This window comes from Symphalangus syndactylus, chromosome 19 (assembly GCF_028878055.3).
Source record: "Symphalangus syndactylus isolate Jambi chromosome 19, NHGRI_mSymSyn1-v2.1_pri, whole genome shotgun sequence".
NCBI lineage: Eukaryota > Metazoa > Chordata > Mammalia > Primates > Hylobatidae > Symphalangus > Symphalangus syndactylus.
In genome coordinates this window covers 49,829,632-49,850,049 of record NC_072434.2, presented here as the reverse complement: position 1 = coordinate 49,850,049, position 20,418 = coordinate 49,829,632, and the positions used below count along the sequence as shown (strand labels likewise).

The window sequence follows — 20,418 nt, the reverse complement described above, 5'->3', positions numbered from 1 at the left end:
AGCACTAAAGTGTTAGCTATAATTATTACTGTTATTTTTACTTTTGAGACAGGATCTTGCTCTGTTGCCCAGGCTGGAGTGCAGCGGTGCAATCATAGCTCACTGCAGCCCCGACCTCGTGGGCTCAAGCAATCCTCCCACCTCAGCCTCCTGACTAGCTGGGACCACAGGTGTGTACCACCACAACAGCTAATTTTTACATTTTTTGTAGAGACAGGGTTTCACCGTGTTGCCCTGGCTGGTCCTAAACTCCTGGGCTCACGCAATCCTCCTGCCTTAGCTTCCCAAAGTGCTGGGATTACAGGCATGAGCCACTGTACCCGGCCAGCTACAATTATTTATCCCTAATATTTTGAAGCTTCATTATGTGTCTTGGTTTGCATTCTTTGTCATTGATTGTCCTGCCTTCTTCCATTGTGGGAAATGTCTTTGAAATTAAAAGTAATTGTTTCTTCTGTTTTCATTGTTCTTACCTTCTGGAACTCTTATTATACAGTTTGGACCTTCTGAATCGCTCTCTGGTTTTTCTCTCTTTTCCTTTTGTTTCCCATGGTCTTCATATTTTTGTACTGGAAGATTTCCTCTGCTTTACCTTCTACCTATTCTGTTGTTCTTAAATTTCAATTAGGATGCTTACATTTTTAGTTGTTACTGATATTTTTTTCTATTCCTTTTTCATAGAATTCCTTTCTTTTTTATGGATGTATTTTCTCTTTTCCCCTAGAAAATTAATTATAGTAATTTCTATAGTAATTTTGTAATTACTATAAAATATAAAATAGTAATTTTGAAGTTTTCTTCTGTTTCTTTTGTTGTTTATGCTTCCTTCTGGACTCTTTCATGGTTTTGTTTTTTCTTTTCTTTTTTTCTTTCTTTTTTTTTTTTTTCAGACAGAGTCTTGCTCTGTCACCCAGGCTGGAGTGCAGTGGCACGATCTCGGTTTACTGCAAGCTCTGCCTCCCAGTTCACGCCATTCACCTGCCTCAGCCTCCCTAGTAGCTGGGACTACAAGTGCTCGCCACCACGCCCGGCTAATTTTTTGTATTTTTAGTAGAGATGGGGTTTCACCGTGTTAGCCAGGATGGTCTCGATCTCCTGACCTGGTGATCCTCCTGCCTCAGCCTTCCAAAGTGCTGGGATTACAGGCGTGAGCCACCATGTCCAGCTGTTTTTTCTTTTAATTATCTGATTTTCCTTTATATGCTTTCCCCCAAATGACTAGTGACCTTCTTTCTGTTTATATTTAATAGTAAGGCACTAAAAAGCTGAGTAGAAGCTCTGTGTGTTTGAGCTTGGCTTTTTAGCTGTTAACTTTCATACTGGGATGATCATGTAATGAGCTTGCCTTTTTGTTGGGTGACCCTTACATGTTAGTAAGTGGTGGTCTTTTCTCTGGAGTTGTTTCGTTTTCTCAAAGAAAAGTTTTGCCATCTCTTAAGAGCCTGTGGAATGAATATATGTTGTCTGCTCGAGCTCCAGGAGCAGGAGGTGAAGAATACTGAGGACCCTACGGTTTCCTATTTTTAGACTGACACTTAATTAGTCAGCTTCTGAAGTCATCACTGTGTCCAGTGTACTGGAGTTCATATCATTATCTATTCAGTTTTTCCAAAGAATAAATCTTTATTTTTGCATATGGGGGATGGCTGGAGAGGGGGGTGAAGAAGGGTATTGGTTGCAAGAAGGGACCTGGGAATTGAGTTCATACAAGTTTTTGTCAGTTTCCTTGTTTTTAGTTTTGGGTCTCACCTCTCCTTTCCATGATGTCTTTGGCCATTCTGTACTGTTGCTCTCCAAGTTCTGCAAGATGAATTTGCTTACTTTTCATGGGTATCCCAACACATCTCCTTCCTAACTCACAGACTTAGGTTGTATTTCCCCTGCTGTGCTGTACTGTAAATGGCCTGATGTAGATTATTTTTTATTTTATCTCATACCCCCTTTTATTCTTATTTTTTTCATTTGTTCTCAATTTAATGATTATTAAATAATCATTTGGTAATTCAAGGATAAACATTACCTGTTCATTGTTAAACTTATTACCTAGTAGTGCTGGTGTTTGAGGACAGGAAATCACAAATGAAAATTTACTAGGGAATGAATTATTTGATCATGGAATGCATATCAACACAGGGGAAAAATTTACATGTGGCCAGTTGTCTTCTAGCTGCAAAACACAATTTATGTTATAGGCATTGAATCCCTGAGATCTTAGAAGTTATTCAGTCCAAAGCTAACATTTGTTGAGTCTTCACCTATGGTATATTATCTCATTTAACCAACCAAACCTTCTGAGATAGGTACTTTTGTCTCCATTTTACAGATAAGGAATCTTACATTTAGAAAGGTTTAGCAGTGTTGACAAAGGCCACAACTAATAAATGGTGGTACTGCGATTCACCTGAGACAGTAACTCAAGACTGCGTGCTCGTAAGCACTATGCTGTATAGTCTCCTATTTATACATCAGTCCATGTTCCAGACAGTTGAGTATCTAATCTTTATTTCAGGTTATAGTGAGCTAATGACTTTTCCTGGAAGTATTTTCAGTTTTCAGATAGACCCTTATTGTTAAAAAATGTCTTCTTTTGGTGAATCGAAATCAGCCTGTATATAGTCTTATAGAGTAGGAGAATAGGTTTGCTCTATAGTCTTACAGAGTAAGAGAATAGGGTTGTTTCCCCTTCTAGGACAGTTACTCCCATTTTCTCCAGTGGTACACAGTTTCCCATGCCCATCACTATTTTGGTAAAGGTCTTTTTGAAATCACTTTAGTGTTTTAGGCTTATGTTCACCTAGAGGTCCTCCTTCTAGTTCTCTTGTTTTCCACATGAAATCTGAGTGACTTTTTAAATTTCATAGGTCTTTTTTACTTCCGGGATGTAATGATAGAAACTCTGAGTTCTTTTGAAATCTTTAGCAGCTTATAGTTTATTTGGGGAGACATGAAATGGGCGTTAAAGATAAATGACTGTACAATTAAATGCCAGAAGACTAATATTATGATAGTTCAATAATAATGATAAAGCCAACACATTAGATGCCAGGCAATCTTCTAAGTGCTTTACATATATTAGCTGATTCAATCTGCACAACAACTCTGTGAGATAGATACTATCATTACTGGCATTTTACAGCTAAGGAAAATGAGACAGGTATAGTAATTTGCTCAGGGTTACACAGTTAATAAGTATCAGCCAAGTTTTGAACTGATACTGTCCAACTCCACAGTGCATGTTTGTGATCCTTACATTATACTGGACAAATGTATAGGACTTTGGAGAAGGGAATAATCACTGTAGAGTGAGATAGTTGTCAGTGGAACTTGGACTGGAACTTTACTGATGGAGTTTGGTACAATCAGACAAGAAGTATGGATGACTGGATGATAGAAACATCCTGAGCAGAACCACCAAGGTCAAATGTTGGGGGAAATCTATGGTAGGATGTTTATGAGGTGGACTGTTTAAGGGAACAGTGAAACCTAAATCGTGTGTTAATTTGGCTTATAGGGACCTGAGTGACCTGGCCCTTGTGTACCACCCTTACTGTTTTCCTCTACCTGCAAGCCACACTGGCTTGCTTTCTGTTCTTGGAACATGCAAAGTGTGCTGGCATCCTAGGGCCTTTGCACTCTCTGATTTCCCTGACTAGAGTGCTCTTCGCCCAGAACTTTTATGTCTGGCTCCTTATTGTCATTCACAGGGGCCCCCAACCCCTGGACCATGGACTGGTACCAATCTGTGGCCTGTTAGGAACCAGGCCGCAAGCAGAAGGTGAGCGGCGGGTTAGCCAGCGAAGCTTCCTCTGTGTTTACAGCCATTCCCCATCACTACTCGCATGACCGCCTGAGCTCTGCCTCCTGTCAGATCAGCGGTGGCATTAGAGTCTCATAAGGGTGTGAACCCTATTGTGAACTGCGTATGCAAGGGATCTAGGTTGCATGCTCCTTATGAGAATCTAAGGCTTGATGATCTGTCACTGTCTCCCATCATCCCCAGATGGGACAGTCTAGTTGCAGGAAAACAAGCTCAGGGCTCCCATTGATTCTACATTATAGTGAGTTGTATAATTATTTCATTATATATATTATATATATACATTATATATTGCAATGTAATAATATAAATAAAGTACACAATAAATGTAATGCACTTGAATCATCCTGAATCCATCCCCACCCCCCAGTCCATGGAGAAATTGTCTTCCATGAAATCGGTCCCTTGTTCCTGAAAGGTTGGGGACTGCTGGTTATTCAGATGGCAGCTTGGTCTTTTCTGACAACACATCTTAAAGAAACCTTCCAGTCCTTCCTTAGTACATGAGCCGGTTTTATATTTTTATTGTGGTTCTCATCTCTTAATGGTGTACAAACACCTTTGGTTATCTGTTCAATACTCATCCCTCTTTCTTTTTTGCTAAAGAATCTTGATTTTGTTTGCAGTGACAGTACCCACCAAATACTCATTTTTCTAGTCTCTTATTTCTTTAGAAACAGTTTGGTGTAAGTGAAATATAAGTGGGTGTGTACTGGAAATTTCTGGGAACGCTTTTGCTCTCCTGCCGTAATGGGATATAGATGCAGTGCTGTCCTCTTATATCTACCTGCCCCTTCCTTGAATTTAAACTAAATCCTTGGGGTTTCAACAGTCCTATTTGATTCAGAGAGAAAGGCCAAGAGAATTGTAGAAGCTGTTCATCTGACATCAATTAATCAAGGTAGCAATGTCAGTCTGGTGAAAACAGTTCATATTATTTGACATTGTTGTTATTGTTTTCTATTATTTCTTTCTTTGTCACTTGCAACAAAATCATTCCTAATTAATGTAAATGATATTGCCATTGATAGAAATGGAGAAGTCTGGAAGAGAGCTACTTTTAGGAGGAAGAAATGGAAATTTTATGATCAATTTAAGTTGATGTTGCAGTCATGCCTCCACTGACTACTGTTGGAGGTGTTAGTGGTTACACCAGAACAAAACTACCTATGCTCAGATCCGGATGACTGTGTCAGTTACTAGTTGTGTGACCTTATATGAGTCACCTAAGCCCTCAATATTTCAGTTCTCCCATCTGCAAAAACATGGATGATAAGCCTAGCAGAGAAATTGTTGAGACAGATAGGTAATATTAAGGAAGAGAATATAGAAGGAGTGAATGTAGAGAGAAGATAAAGGAACAATTGATTTTTATCTGCATTTTGGGATGTGGAAATAAGTAGAATCAATGAAGGAGGAGATAAGAAATAGTTCAGAAAATAGAAGGAAAAACAGGACAGCAAAATATCGCAGAAATCAGGGAAATGGTATTTTAAGAAAGAAATACTTAGCAGTGTTGATTGCAGTAGAAATAATAGGAACTAATAACAGGCCTTTTTATTTGAGGGCTAGAAGAAAGTATTTTTTTAAGAGAATGTTTTAAGTACAGTGAGGGGTAAAAGTTGGACACAAGGATTTAAGATTGTGTAGTGAGGAAATAGGATAGTTAACATCGCTTGCACACTTAGCTTAGTTCAACTATGTGAGCTCTTGTAATAAAAAACAGGAATATATTTTTCCATGTATACTCTTTATTATATACAGTCATACATTGCTTAATGATGGGGATACATTCTGATAAATGTGTTGTTAGGTGATTTCATTGTTGTGGGAACATAATTGAATGTACTTGCACAAACCTGGAATGGTATAGCCTACTACATACCTAGGCTGTATGGATGGGTTGAGTATCCCTAATCTGAAAATCTGAAATCCACAGTGCTTCAGAATTCAAAACACTTTGAGTGCTGATATGATACTAAAAGGAAATGCTGTTTGGGACATTTAGGATTTCAGATTTTGGATTTTTGGATTTTCAGCTTTGGGATGCTGAACCAGTAAGTATATATAATGCAAATATTTCAAAATCTGAAAAAAATCCGAAATGGAAACACTTCTGGTCCTAAGCATTTCAGGTAAGGAATATTCAACCTGTATAGCCTGTTGCTCCTAGACTACAAATCTGTACAGCATGTTACTGTACTGAATACTGGAGGCAATTATAACACAATGGTAAGTATTCGTGTATCTAAATGTATCTAAACGTAGAAAAGATATTATAAAAAGATGGCATAAAAAATAAAAAATGGTGTACCTGTGTAGGGAATTTACCATGAATGGCACCTGCAGGGCTGGCGGTTGCGCTGGGTGAATTAGTGAGTCTGTAGTGAGTGAATGTGAAGGCCTAGGACCCTACTGTACATGCCTGGCTAATTTTTGTATTTTTAGTAGAGATGGGGTTTCACCATCTTACTGTAACTTTTTAACTTTGTAAACTTTTAAATTATTTTTAGCGTTTTGACTGCTTTATAAGCACTTAGCTTAAAACACAAACACATTGTACAGCTCTACAAAGATACTTGCTTTCTATTCTTATTCTATAAGATTTTTTTCTATTTTTAAAATTTATTCTTTTCCTTTGAAACATTTTTGTTAAAAATGAAAACACAAACATGTACATTAGTTTAGGCCTACCCAGGGTCAGGATCATCAATACCACTATCTTCTACCCCTACATCTTGTCCGACTAGAAGGTCTTCAGGGACAGTAACACACGTGCAGCTGTCATCTCTTATGCTAACAGTGCCTTCTTCTGCAGTGCCTCCTAAAGCACCTGCCTGAGGCTGTTTTACAGGTGATTTCTTTTTAAAAAAGTAAAACGAGTAACACTCTAAAATAACAAAAAATACTGTATAGTAAATACTTAAACCACTAAGTCATTTATTATCAAATATTATGTACTGTACATAATTTTATCTGCCATACAATCAGTCTGTTTACACCAGCATCACTACAAACTTGTGGATAATGCATTGTGGAATGACATTATGACAGCTGTGACAACACTAGGTGATAGGAATTTTTCAGCTCCATTATTATCTTATAGGACCACTGTTATATGTGGTCCTTGTTGACTGAAATGTTATTATGTGGCACATGACTGTACTATTTACATAACTATATATTTTACATTTATACATATTACTGAAGAGGGTTGCGTACACAAGATTATGCATATCACCCTTTAAACAATTTAAAGACTTGTTAAAGGTGATTTTTGACAATGCTTGATTTTGCAATATGGGCTGACTTTTAGAGCTTAACCCCTACATAGGGTATAGCTCTAGTGTGGTGAATATATGCTGCATAGGTATACACTGCCCTGTACTGGGGAATAATTTTACATATATGGTGGCAGGGACTAGTGGAAAAAGTTTTGGCTTGAGGAGAAGCGATCATCTCCTGGTTCTCTTTCTGTCCTACCAACTACTAGCTTTATTATGGTATACATTGCTTAACTTGTGTCCTCCAGCTTTTTCCTTTGTAAATTCTGAAACCTGTCAACTCAGTACATAAGAAAGGTGTGATAAAATATTTGATCTTCTGAAATCTATGCTTTGCCCTTTAGCTAATAAAGTAGCTTCAGTGTAGCTTTAGCTGTGTTATTACAATAGAACAGAGTTTAGAATTGCCTGTTCTAAAGTTGTTGAGCAAACCACTGAATTCCCTTTTAACAAACAACTATGAGATGGTGAATTCAGTTACCTTAATTTTTTTTTAAATAATAGTTTTCTCCTACTATGTAATAGAAGAATTACATGTTAGAAAGTTTGAAAAATAAGCTGGCCGTGGTGACTCATGCCTGTAATCCCAACACTTTGGGAAGCAGAGGCAGGCAGATCACTTGAGTTCAGGAGTTTGAGACCAGCCTGGGCAACATAGTGAGAGCCCATCTGCATAAAAAATACAAAATTAGCCAGGTATGGTGGCACATACCTGTAGTCCCAGCTACTTGGGAGCCTGAAGTAGAAGGATCATTTGAGTCTAGGAGGTCAAGGCTGCAGTGAGCCGTGATCATGCCACTGCACTCCAGCCTGGGCGACAGAGTGAAAGTATGTTTCAAAAGAAAGAAGCTTGGAAAATAGAGGTGTGTGTGTACACACACACACACACAGACACACAAACACATGAGAAAAATCACTAATTATTTCATTCAGAGGTAACAATGTTTTGTTATCCTTCAGTCTTTTCAAAATATATATTTGAAATTATTTTAATATAATTGAAACTAAATTTTATAGCTTTATATCTTTTTTAAGGATTATATAATAAACATTTTCCAAGTTATCAAATAATTTAGATTACCTTTTATTTTGTATGGTATCTCTATGTCACATAGATAGCCTAAATTGTATTTTTTCATTTGGATTTTATATCATCCATTATGGAAGGACTTTTAAGGTTTTGACAATGTAGCCATTCTTGTAGTATAAAAAAGAACACTAACCTTTTCACATTTTGAACTTTTCAGAATCAAATTATGATTAAAGCTGCTATTATAAACATCCATTTGCAGGATTTTATGTGGACATAAATTTTCAACTCACTTGGGTAAACCTTTAATATATTGTTAATATGATACTCTTTAAAAATACTTAAATAAACTCAGGAAAGTTTGGAAAATAATTCTCCAAGCCTGAATCAATAAATATTGTGTATAAGGAGACCTTATATTGCAAAAAGATTTGCAAAAAGTAGATGTATTTTTAAATTAAGGGGTAGCAGCTTCCTTTCTGACATTTTTTTTTCACCTGGGACACAGATTTGAATCTTAACTTTGATGAGCAACTTAGTCCTATATTAATAAACCCGGATAACTCCTTTCTTAATCTTGAAAGAAAGGATGAAGAGATGATAATGTTAACTCTGCTGTGTTGATCTGAAAATGATATGTGGATACTTGCCCGTTAGATACTGGACTTTTACATGTGACATTAAATGAATATAAAAATGACAACAGTTTTTGGACTATATTCCAGCTATTGGCTGGAGGTGAAAGATGATTAATCAGATGCCAATACCGTCTGCCTCTTATTTTTCATTTTACACATTTTTGCTCGTCTCTTCCCTTTTTTGTAGGATATAAATAAAATAAATTTCAGCAATGTATAAATAAGCACAATATGAACTATAGGATCTGATTTTCATCACGTCTAGTTTTGTTAATATTGGTTGTTTTTAAATGGTTCATTTCCATTCAATTAAAAATATATTTTATATAGCTGTCTCATTGAAATATATTTAATTTTATATCATATGCTAGGCCTGCCTATCTGGCCATATTTCAAGAGAATCTATAAATGTAATATGTAAGAAATTGATGATCCTTCAGTTGAATGTTGACATTTGAGATAATGTAGTTTTACCTCTGAAATTGTCTTTTAAAAACAAATTGCATTTAACTGACAATAATTATGATGTATATAAATATTGTATTCTTTTTAGCATTCTCTGTAAATTGCTTAGTAACTTTTCGGAATCCCTGTGGCCCCGCTTACCTATTGAAAAATTTCTCTTTGTCAAAGCATCCTTTATTCAAAGTGTTTAATTCATTTTTTAATGAAAATCATTAAAAGTTTTGAATAGAACTTGTTTAACAGAAATATTTAAAATTGTTTATATTATACTTGTGAATCTCAAATTGATGGGCTATAAAGGTGAGTATCCTCACAAAATTTTCTAGGTATTGCTTTTTTTTTGTATGTAATGTAACTTTAGAAGATAATAGTAAAATGTGGATTATTACTATGTGTGAGAAGGCCATTTTTCATGTTGACTAGATTATTGTAGAAATAGTTTATTTAAAATATTTTTTAAAAGATAATCTCTGAAAAGACCAAAGTTATTTTTTAAAAATAACTTCATATTATTGCTTTTGATCTTCTTAACAGTTCTCTGAGGTAGAAAAATTGGATTTCTTTTGCTCTGTTTTTATACACTTGATCTTAGCCAAAAGGCCGAGCAGTGATTGCCCTGTTTTATAGATGTTATTCAGGTAGAGTGATGTGTCCAAGGTCATATCAAGGTAAGTTACAAAACAGAGATTAGAATGGACCTTCTGACTCAATTTACTGCCTAGATTACCAAACAGTCTTTTACAATATTTTGCCATAGTCAGTGATACCATTTTGTTTCACTGTCTATTATTACCTAAAGAAGATAAATTACAACCTAACTCTCTAGTATTTCTTCAAACTAATGTGACCAGAAAACTTACTTTGGGGCCGGGCGCGGTGGCTCACGCTTGTAATCCCAGCACTTTGGGAGGCCGAGGCGGGCGGATCACGAGGTCAGGAGATCGAGACCACGGTGAAACCCCGTCTCTACTAAAAAAAAAAAATACAAAAAATTAGCCGGGCGTGGTGGCGGGCGCCTGTAGTCCCAGCTACTTGGAGAGGCTGAGGCAGGAGAATGGCGTGAACCCGGGAGGCAGAGCTTGCAGTGAGCCGAGATTGCGCCATTGCACTCCAGCCTGGGCGATAGAGCGAGACTCCGTCTCAAAAAAAAAAAAAAAAAACTTACTTTGGGGAAGTGGGAGGTGAGAGTGAGCATATACTTTGATGATTTAATCCTAATGAAGAAGCATGCATTTACCTATCAATAAACAATACAATGCTAATCATTTTTTGTCTTTTAGCCAGAACAGGTAAAGGAATAGCACTGGGTGAATGTAAATGAAAGAAGCTAACAGGAGAGGTTCAGGGCTAAAACACTATATTTGTCATGTGGTCTTAGTGTGCACTATTGCATCCAATAAGGAATTCTTTTATACTTTCTGTTACAGATGCTGAAATTTTCTTCTAAGGACAAATATCCCTTATTTACTTTTGTAAATGGTCATTCCAGAGACTATGATTTTACATCTACTACAACCAATGAAGAAGACCTTTTTTCAGAGGATGAAAAGAAACAATTAAAAAGATTTAGCACGGAAGAGTTTGTCTTGCTTTAAAGATTAGCACATTTGTGCTTGATAAGAAGAATTCCATTGAAAGGGGAAAAATGAAGAGAAACAAGCATATTCAAAATGTTTATTTTCACAAATATCTTAATTTTATATGTTCTTTAAAAAAAGAACATTTGAAAATATAAAAGTTTAAAGATATTTTTCTAAAAGAGAAATGATTTAATGAATCTTGCTTTCTAATAAATAAATTGAGTGATTCTGGTTGCATTCCTATTTCCCTAAGATCTACTAGTGACAATTCTACCTTAACTGTAAGCCTTTTAGTCTTCAAAGTCTTCCACCTGAGCCCATTGTTCTCATGGAGGTTTTGTGATATTAACCTTCCCCCAAAGACTGGGATCACCAAATAGTTTCAAAATTCTCAGTTTGTACTAATGACCAGAAGATCAGAGAAGGAAACTTTAGTGCTGTCTAGCCTCCTGCTATTAATGCAATCAAACAATACTTTTGCATATGTCTTGATAATTAAATAGTATTTGTTAACTGTGATATGCATACACTTATATAAGCAGAATTATGAGTTAAAGTAATACTTAGCGATGTGATTTTATAATGGCTCCTCATTATGCTTGCTGTTGAACCTTTTATGAGGAGTGAATATAAAGTATTGGTTTTCCCTCACAAATTTAAAAGTTATGTTATTAATACTATTATAACTGCATCCAATCAAGTCAGATAAAGGCAACTATAAAATAGTAGTAGTGTTTGTTTCCTATCTCAAGGGTGAAATTTTATGGTAACTCAATTTATTATGCAGTTTTTAAATTTAAAGTACCAAGAAAGATGTCACTAGATTCTCTTCTATGTGCTTTTTGTTTTTTATATAAAGCAATGTAGTGGTGTTTAGAAGCTGAGGCCACCTGTGAGGCAAATCTGCCTTAAGTGTATTATGTGTTACTTAAAGGCAAATTTGTGATCTAAAAGTACAAGAGTGATTATTGAGCTAGGATTATAAAATACATAATAAAGATGTGAGAAGATAAAATGCTTTTGTTTTGGTTTTAATGTTGGGATTATTTTAATCCTTTCATTTGAAAAATCAGTGTCTCAAATGAATTCTGTTCACTTATAATAAATGCATATATTGCTCTGAAAACTATTAATTTTTTTAAGTGGAGCTTTCATGTTTCAGTGTGGAAACGTGACTTATAAAGACATAAAATTGTGTATCATCTAAAGTCATTGATCTCTTCCATCAGAAAACCTGTTTGGTTAGAGTTGCATGTAAAGCTGAAAGAGAGGGTGGGCAGATTGTTTTAGTATACTTGATGAGAAAAATCAGCTTTGACATTTCTCAGTGAGGATGACTTACTGAATTGAAATAAATAGTCTGAAATCTAAAAGTTTTCTTTAGTCTAAATACAGTCAGGACAAATTAAGTCCAATACTAAGTTTCCTAGAATGTCAAAGCAATATAGGAACAAGAAGCCAGTGGTATACCAGATTTTATACACTGCAGTCCTCTGATCTGAGCTATTGCAATATACTGTTCCTGCAGAGCTGCTGTATTCACAGAATTCTGTGGTAAACACATCCAGTGAGAGCACCCATACCTTCAAGTGGGTCTGAACCGGTTGTAAATGTTCTTACAAGAACTAATATAAAAGCTTAAGAGTTACAGAATAGCATTGTTATTTCTTCAACATATTTAGGGATCATTTTTAGGTAGATTATTGGAATGAGACAAGATTACACCTGGGCAAAGTTAATGTGAGAGGAGGCAAAGATTTCCTTTATATTGAATTGTATGGAGAACACTTAGTATATTTTACAGACAAATCTTACAATACAGTCATCCTCATGACTGGGAATAAATGTTTGGAATCAGAAATTGTTTTACCTAATAGGCACACATAAAAGTATTGACGAATATGTATAAGTGAATGAATGCATGCATGATAATTGAGAAAGGGTCAATTTATTTTGCCTGGTAATTCGCCTTCAGTCAACGACCAGCCAAAAGTTATGCTAATCTTTTATTTGGAAGGCAGCAACAAAAGTATATCATTAGATTTAGAATAAACATACTGTACATCCTGGTTTCAGACTTTGTTGTGAACACAGATTTCATTTCAAGTTCTGACAGCTAGTAAACTCAGTCAGTAAAGCTTATGGATGATCTTTTTCAGCCTGGAATAAAGGAAAGTCAAAAAGGACAAGATTCTAAGATGAGTGTTCTGTTAGAATTATGATAGGAGAATCCTCCATTTGCACATCAATATTAAGATACTGGATTTTATCATTAACATTTCAGAAATGAATTTTTAAAATTCTTGATGTGACTTTCTGATGGTGAAGGCTTCTTTACTCTTTTCTTCATAAGATTTGACACTTTGAATCCCTTTTTGTCAATGTGTTAACCACCAGCAGGCAATCTTGAGTCATAATTTGCTGAATGAGTGAAGGAAAAGATCCTTTACAGTGTAAGTATATCCAGAAAATTTCCTTGAGGTATTCATATTTCTGTTTTTACATTAAACCAACCTCATTACATCTGTATTAGTGAGAAGACAACTTTAGAGGATTAAAAATTTAGGTTGCTTTTGTGTTCTATTATCATTAAGATTTATTTTTATTTTTATTTTTTTTTTTTTTTTTTTTTTGAGACGGAGTCTCGCTCTGTCACCCAGGCTGGAGTGCAGTGGCGCAATCTCGGCTCACTGCAAGCTCCGCCTCCCGGGTTCACGCCATTCTCCTGCCTCAGCCTCTGCGAGTAGCTGGGACTACAGGCGCCCGCCGCCACGCCCGGCCAATTTTTGGTATTTTTCAGTAGAGACGGGGTTTCACCGTGGTCTCGATCTCCTGACCTCGTGATCCGCCCGCCTCGGCCTCCCAAAGTGCTGGGATTACAAGCGTGAGCCACCGCGCCCGGCCCTATCATTAAGATTTAACATTGTCCAAGGGCAAACATATTTATATATGTTAATTCCACCTTGTTTTTAGAAGAATTAACAGCAAAAATGACTTAGCTATATAATCTATCTAATTTTAGGTAAGAATCTCTATTTTTTAGAGACCTCTAGTTCCCTTCCATTATTCAATACTAGAAAGCACTTTGTTTATTTTATTTTGTTTTATTTTTTATTACACTGTAAGTTCTAGGGTACATGTGCACAACGTGCAGGTTTGTTACATATGTATACATGTGCCATGTTGGTGTGCTGCACCCGTTAACTCGTCATTTACATTAGGTATATCTCCTAATGTTATCCCTCCCCCCTCCCCCCACCCCAAGACAGGCCCCTCTTTTTTTCTTTAATTTTTACTAGGAAGAAGTTTCATTTTCATGGTTTATCACAGATCACCTTTAATAGCTTGCATTTGACATTGTCTTTTTGACTATATGTTCCTAAATAATCATGAAAAACTATAAAGGATTTTCTAAAATCAAGAAACAAGGAAGGACAGATAATGACAGAACAACTTGAAAATATGAAATCACCACATGAATTGTTACTTAAACAGATATGGGTAGGAAACTGAGAATTTAAAATCATGGTGAAATAGAAGCAAGATATTCAGAATATATGATAGAGGCAATTCTTGGAAAGGATAAGGGATTATTTTCTATGAAAAAAGGAGAGTAAATGTCTTCCCCAAAAAAACTCTAGGTGAGTAAATATTTATCATGTGATATTTATTATACCCTCAGTATTGTCAGTCAGCCGCCATTCAGTATGGCTATTTATTTGAGCCTTTATACTGAGTACTCAGATACAGAACTGAAAAGGTGAAACATCAGGCCAGGAAAATTGGAAACATCCTATTGATTCTAAAATACGAATTTTATATCATTTTATAGTTTGAATCTTAAGTCAGTTTTAAAATCTTAAGCATTTTTGTGTGGCTTTCATGGTTACTTAAAGACTTTTTCCTTGACTATAAACTTTGAAAAATATTATATTTAGAGTTGGTATTGCAGACACATTTTCGAGTTAGCATTTTCCTCTCTTTCCTTTTTACAGTCCTTCTTGACGTTATTGGTGGCAAGCAATGGCCCAAAACATTCACAACTACAGTTATAAAATTTCACTTATTCTCTCACAATGATAAGAAAAATATGCTAAATGTGGAGAATACATGTTATTAGAAGGGAAGATTACTCTTACTGTGCTACCCTCTCTCCAACCAGTTCTTCCAGAAATGTAGAAACTCAGTCTTCCAAAATTGTCATCCAAGAGTGAATGATAAGAGAGTATTCTACTCAGAGTTGTCTTTCATTTAAATTATTTAAAAATTATTTATAAATATGATACATATATTTATCAGTATTATAAATACTTATTTATACTAATATTAATAAAATAAGTCAAGGGTTTTATAAAAAGTTACTTTATAAGCAGGAAAGGTAAACAAAAGAAAGTTGAAATCCAATAGAAGTTATAACAAAAGGATGAGAGAATGATTAACAGCAAGTTTTGAGTGTATCTAGGCAAATACACCAGAGCAAACTGACACAGATAAAAATACATGAATTAAAAAGTAATGTGGGCTGGGATGATTTAAAATTAAATGTAGGCAGTAGAAGAATGTAAATACTGATAAGGGCCAGTGGATATGGGGCTACCATGTTGCAGAACTCCACGGAACACTATTTTTTAGTATATGTTACATGAATGGTACTCCCTGGAATAGTGCAATGTAGCATTTGAGTTCCTAATATTTACATACTACTTGCTATTTATGCTGCACTGTTAGTTTAGTTCACTTGTATTAAAATATAGCTAATGAATCTAAGATGGGGAATTAGATCTGGGATTGACGGAACAATTAATATGAGTTCTGGGCCTTAGATGATCGCATAATGGAACAGGTCAGGAGAGTCCATGGTCAACTGTCTGGTTATTTAAATTATTTCTAAAGTACTTTAAATAGATATCATTTGGAAAGGATCAACCTATACTTACACGATACTTCAACACACTGCTTTCATTTTTCTATACTCCCTTCTACTTTAGGTTCATATTCTCATTACTCTTTAAGCATGTTCAATAGGTTGAATTTTGATTCCTATTTCTTTATTCTGTTGATGAAGAGGGCCACCACTTCCTCAGTCTTTTGTATTTGGATCTATATACTGACTGTTTTATGCCTCTGACCTGCATGTTGGTCTTTCCCGTGACTTGTGATTGGCTCCTAGATCTGACCTGGGCTTGGCCAGTTTTATGGCCACTAGCACACGTCTATACCTACAGAGACATTCTTGGTTTTGTATGTAATATATTCCCATAAACACTTGAGACAGTTGAATATGAAGGAACTGAACAATAGATATTTTTAAACAGTGTTTTAAGGAAGGTTCTTATGCAGAGAGTTAAAAATATCAAAATATTTAAAACAATTATTTTTAATCATATAGGCTTTTACATGGTCTTGATGATACACTTCTGGTATCTCACAGATCTTTATTTTTGTTCTTTTGTATTAGGACATTCAATTGACTGACTTAAAGTTGACTTACAGTAGAATATACAGTTGACTGAGCATTTCATTGAGGCTAATGATTATTTCTATATATTAATTAAATTTATGAGATCTACATTTCTTAGCACTAGTTTTAGCACTGTGATTTTTCTGTTTTCCTGCAAAATAAGAGGGAATGAAATATAAAATCCAACAGTTATCTAATCTGCTATACAAAGATTGTGGTGTTAGCTGGCAGGCAGCATCAGCTCAGAGCTCAAAGTGCATCTTTGACAGATGATGTTTAAAAGTCCAAATTCCATAATGTTTAAGGTGGCTCAGGGGTGTCAGATGATATGTGTCTAATGTCTACATAGTTCTGTTTTCTGTCTTTTTGTTATAGCCATTCTACTGTGTGTGTGAAGTAGTATCTTGGGGTTTTCTTTTTTAAATAATAGCTTTATTGAGATGTAATTTACACATTAGACACTTCAACCTTTTAAAGTAAAATAACTTTAAAAACCACAATTTAGTGGTTTTTAATATATTCAGAGTTGTGTAATGATTGCCATTACCAAATTCCTGAGTATTTTAATTACTCTAAAAAGAAGCCCTGTACCCGCTCTCACTTCCCATTCTTCACCCCTCTTTTTTTCCATCCCCAGCCCTGGCAACCACTAATCTACTTTCTGCCTGTATGGATTTGTCTAATCTGGACATTTCATCTAAATGGAATCATACACTATATGGCCTTTTGTGTCTGACTCCTTTAACTTGCTATAATTTTTTTCAAGCTTCTTCCATGTTGTTGCATGTATTTGTTAGCACCTTATTACTTTTTTTTATGACAGTAATATTCTATTAGATGGATGTACCACATTTTCCTTATGCATCAATTGATGGACATTGCGATTTTTTTCTACTTTTTAGCTACTATGAATAATGCTGTTCAGAACATTCGTGTACATGATTTTGTGTGGGTGTATATTTTCATTTCTACTGGATATTTGCCTAGGAGTAGAGTTGCTGATGATGTTTTTAACTGCGTTAAACTATTTGAGGAACTCCTAAACTGTTTTCCAGAGTGGTTCACCATTTAACAATCCTAGCAGCAATGTATGAGGGTTCTGACGTTTCTGCTTTCTCACTAACCCTTGTTATTGTCTAGCTTTTAAATTTTAGCCAGCAGAGTGTGTGTGAATGGTACCTTATTTTGGTTTTGATTTTCATTTTCCTAGTGATAATAATGTTTATCTTTCCATCTGCTTGTTGACCACTTTTATGTCTTCTTTGGAAAAATGTATATTTAAAATCTTTGCTCATTTTAAAATTAGGTTATTTGTGTTTATATTATTGAGTTATAAGTGTTCTTTGCATATTCGGGATACAAGTACTTTATCAGATATATGATTTACAAGCATTTTCTCTTTTTCTGTAGGTTGTCTTTTTACCTTTTTTTTTTTTTGAGACAGAGTCTTGCTCTGTCACCCAGGCTAGAGTGCAGTGGCATGATCTCGGCTCACTGTGACCCCCACCTCCCGGGTTCAAGTGATTCTCGTGCCTCAGCCTCCCAAGTAGCTGGGATTACAGGCTTGCACCACCATGTTGCCTAATTTTTATATTTTTTATTAGAGATGGGGTTTTGCCATGTTGGTCAGGATGGTCTTGAACTCCTGGCCTCAAGTTATCTGTCTGCCTTGGCCTCTCAAAGTGCTGGGATTACAGGTGTGGGCCACCGCGCCCAGCCATCATTTTACTTTGTTGATGGTATCCTATGAACTACTGAAAGTTTTAATTTTGATAAAGTCTAATTTATGTTTTTTTAATTCCTTGTGCTTTTGGTGTTATAATTGAGAAACCATTGATTGATTCAAGGTCCTAAAGGGGTCTATACCTATACTTTCTCCTAAGAGTTTTATAGTTTTAGCTGTTACATTTAGGTTTTTTTTTGTTTTGTTTTGTTTTGTTTTGTTTTGTTTTAGAGACAGTCTCACTCTGTCGCTGGAGTGCAGGCTGGAGTGCAGTGGTGCGATCTTGGCTCACTGCAACCTCTGCCTCCCAGGATCAACCGATTCTCCTGCCTCAGCTTCCTGAGTAGCTGGGATTACAGGCAGGCACCACCACACCCAGCTAATTTTTGTATTTTTAGTAGAGACGGGGATTCACCATGTTGGTCAGGCTGGTCTTGAACTCCTGACCTTGTGATCCACCCGCCTTGGCCTCCCAAAGTGCTGGGATTACAGGCGTGAGCCACTGCGCTCAGCCTAGGTTTTTTTTTTTTGTTTGTTTTTTGTTTTAAATCCATTTTGAGATGATTTTTGTATATGGTGTGAGGTAGGTGTTTATTCTTTTGCATGTAATGTCCAGTTGTCCAAGCACCATTTGTTGAAAAGACTACTCTTTTCAACAAGTGAATAGTGTTGGCACTCTTGTTGAAAATCAACCGACTGTAAATATAAGGGTTTATTTGTAGACTCTCAAATCTATTCCATTTATCTAGCCTCATGCCAGTTTGACACTGTCTTGATTACCTTGGCTTTGTAATAAATTCTGCAATTGGGAGGTGTAAGTCCTTCAGCTCTGTTCTTCTTTTTCAACATTGCATGGCAATTTCCGGAAAATTTTTTCTCATTTCTTTCAGTCTTCATTTATTTATTCTTTTTTTTGTTTTTTTTTTTTGAGATGGAGTTTTGCCCTATCACCCAGGCTGGAGCACAGTGGCGTGATCTCAGTTCACTGTAACCTCTGCCCCTTGGGCTCAAGCTATTTTCTCGCCTCATCCTCCCATGTAGCTGGGATTACAGGTGTGCGCTACCATACCCAGCTAATTTTTGTATTTTTAGTAGAGACAGGGTTTCACCATGTTGGCCAGGCTGGTCTTGAACTCCTGACCTCAAGTGATCCACCTGTCTCGGCCTCCCAAAGTGCTGGGATTACAGACATGAGCCACTGCACCCAGCCCAGTCTTTATTTTTACAACATAAATCTTTATTTTTATTATTGAAATTTTACATAGTATAAAATTGGCCCAAAATGCTGAAGATACATGTTTAGAAAGTACTACTAGTTTGGAAAAAATTACGAATCTTTATATTTTGGGGAAAACAGATGCTTAATTTTTTGGTCAAACTCCAATGTTATACAATGGAGAAGACATAATGAACTGGTTAAACTGTAGAGTCAGACTGGCTCAGCTCAAATTGTGACTTTAGCACTTACCAGCAATATGGCCTTGAGCAAGTACTTAACATCTATAAAATGGGGATAACAGTCACTGTTGCAGTATAGTAGCAGCAGAAAGCTGTTGTAAGGATTAAGGGAGGAAACATGTGAAACACTTATTAGAAAAGTGCCTGGCACACAGTAAGTACTCAGTAAGTGTTAGCCTTTAAAAGTGTTGTAAAGATTTTATTCATGCCAGTCTCAAGATTTGAAAAGACTTTAAAATTCCTTTTTTTTTTTGAACTGGCATTGGAATGCAAGAATTAGGAAAAATAAAACAAAAACCTCTTAATTCTATGCTAATATTGAATGTCCGTGAAGCACTACAGAATACACTGAGATTTTTAAAAAAGTGACACTTAGGGAGCTTAGAATTAAGGATGGGGAAAATACACAAAAAACTTACACATGATCGAGAAAGAGAATGTTTATAATAGAAGTTGTAGAAAGTAAAAGGTTATTTGGTTTCAAAAGAAGACAGCTGACATATGGTTATGGGGATTAGGCAAGTCTTCCTGGAGGTGGTGGCATTTTGGATGAATTCTGAAAGTCTGATTTGATTTATATACAGGCAGTGATAAGGTAAGTATCTGAACTAATAAGAAACAACACAAAGACTGAGAGACAGGGTCCATGGTCCTGTTTTCTAAACAAAAGTGGGTTTGGGGCAGGGGCCATCCCCATAGGGCACAGTTGAGGTGCATGTGGCTGGTTTTGGTTGTACTGGCTAGGGAGCACTGCTGGTATAAATACCAGTAGTAAGGGAGTGATGCTAAACATTCTGCAGATGACTGAGGGCTGTGATGGTCAGGCTGAAATGTATGCTTAGGTGAATGCCTAGGACAGACACAGGAAGAAGAATGCTATGAAGGGAAAAAAAGGGTGTAGAAATCAGAAGAGCAGGGTTTTGGTTTTAACACTTTAAAATATGAACATTTAAAATTGGAAT

The 20,418-nt window shown here is 35.9% G+C and overlaps 1 protein-coding gene across 10 annotated transcripts in view; it reads left to right on the top strand.

The window, feature by feature from the left end:
- Positions 1-11,829, top strand: part of ATG4C (autophagy related 4C cysteine peptidase) — an 83,116-nt gene extending 71,287 nt beyond the window's left edge. For all 10 annotated transcript variants that reach the window (XM_055233735.2, XM_055233732.2, XM_055233731.2 and 7 more), the window contains one exon: positions 10,662-11,829. In XM_055233735.2, the coding sequence (XP_055089710.1) occupies positions 10,662-10,829 (168 nt within the window). In that variant the 3' untranslated portion in view covers positions 10,830-11,829. The remainder of the gene's footprint in view (positions 1-10,661) is intronic.
- Positions 11,830-20,418: the final 8,589 nt, after the last annotated feature.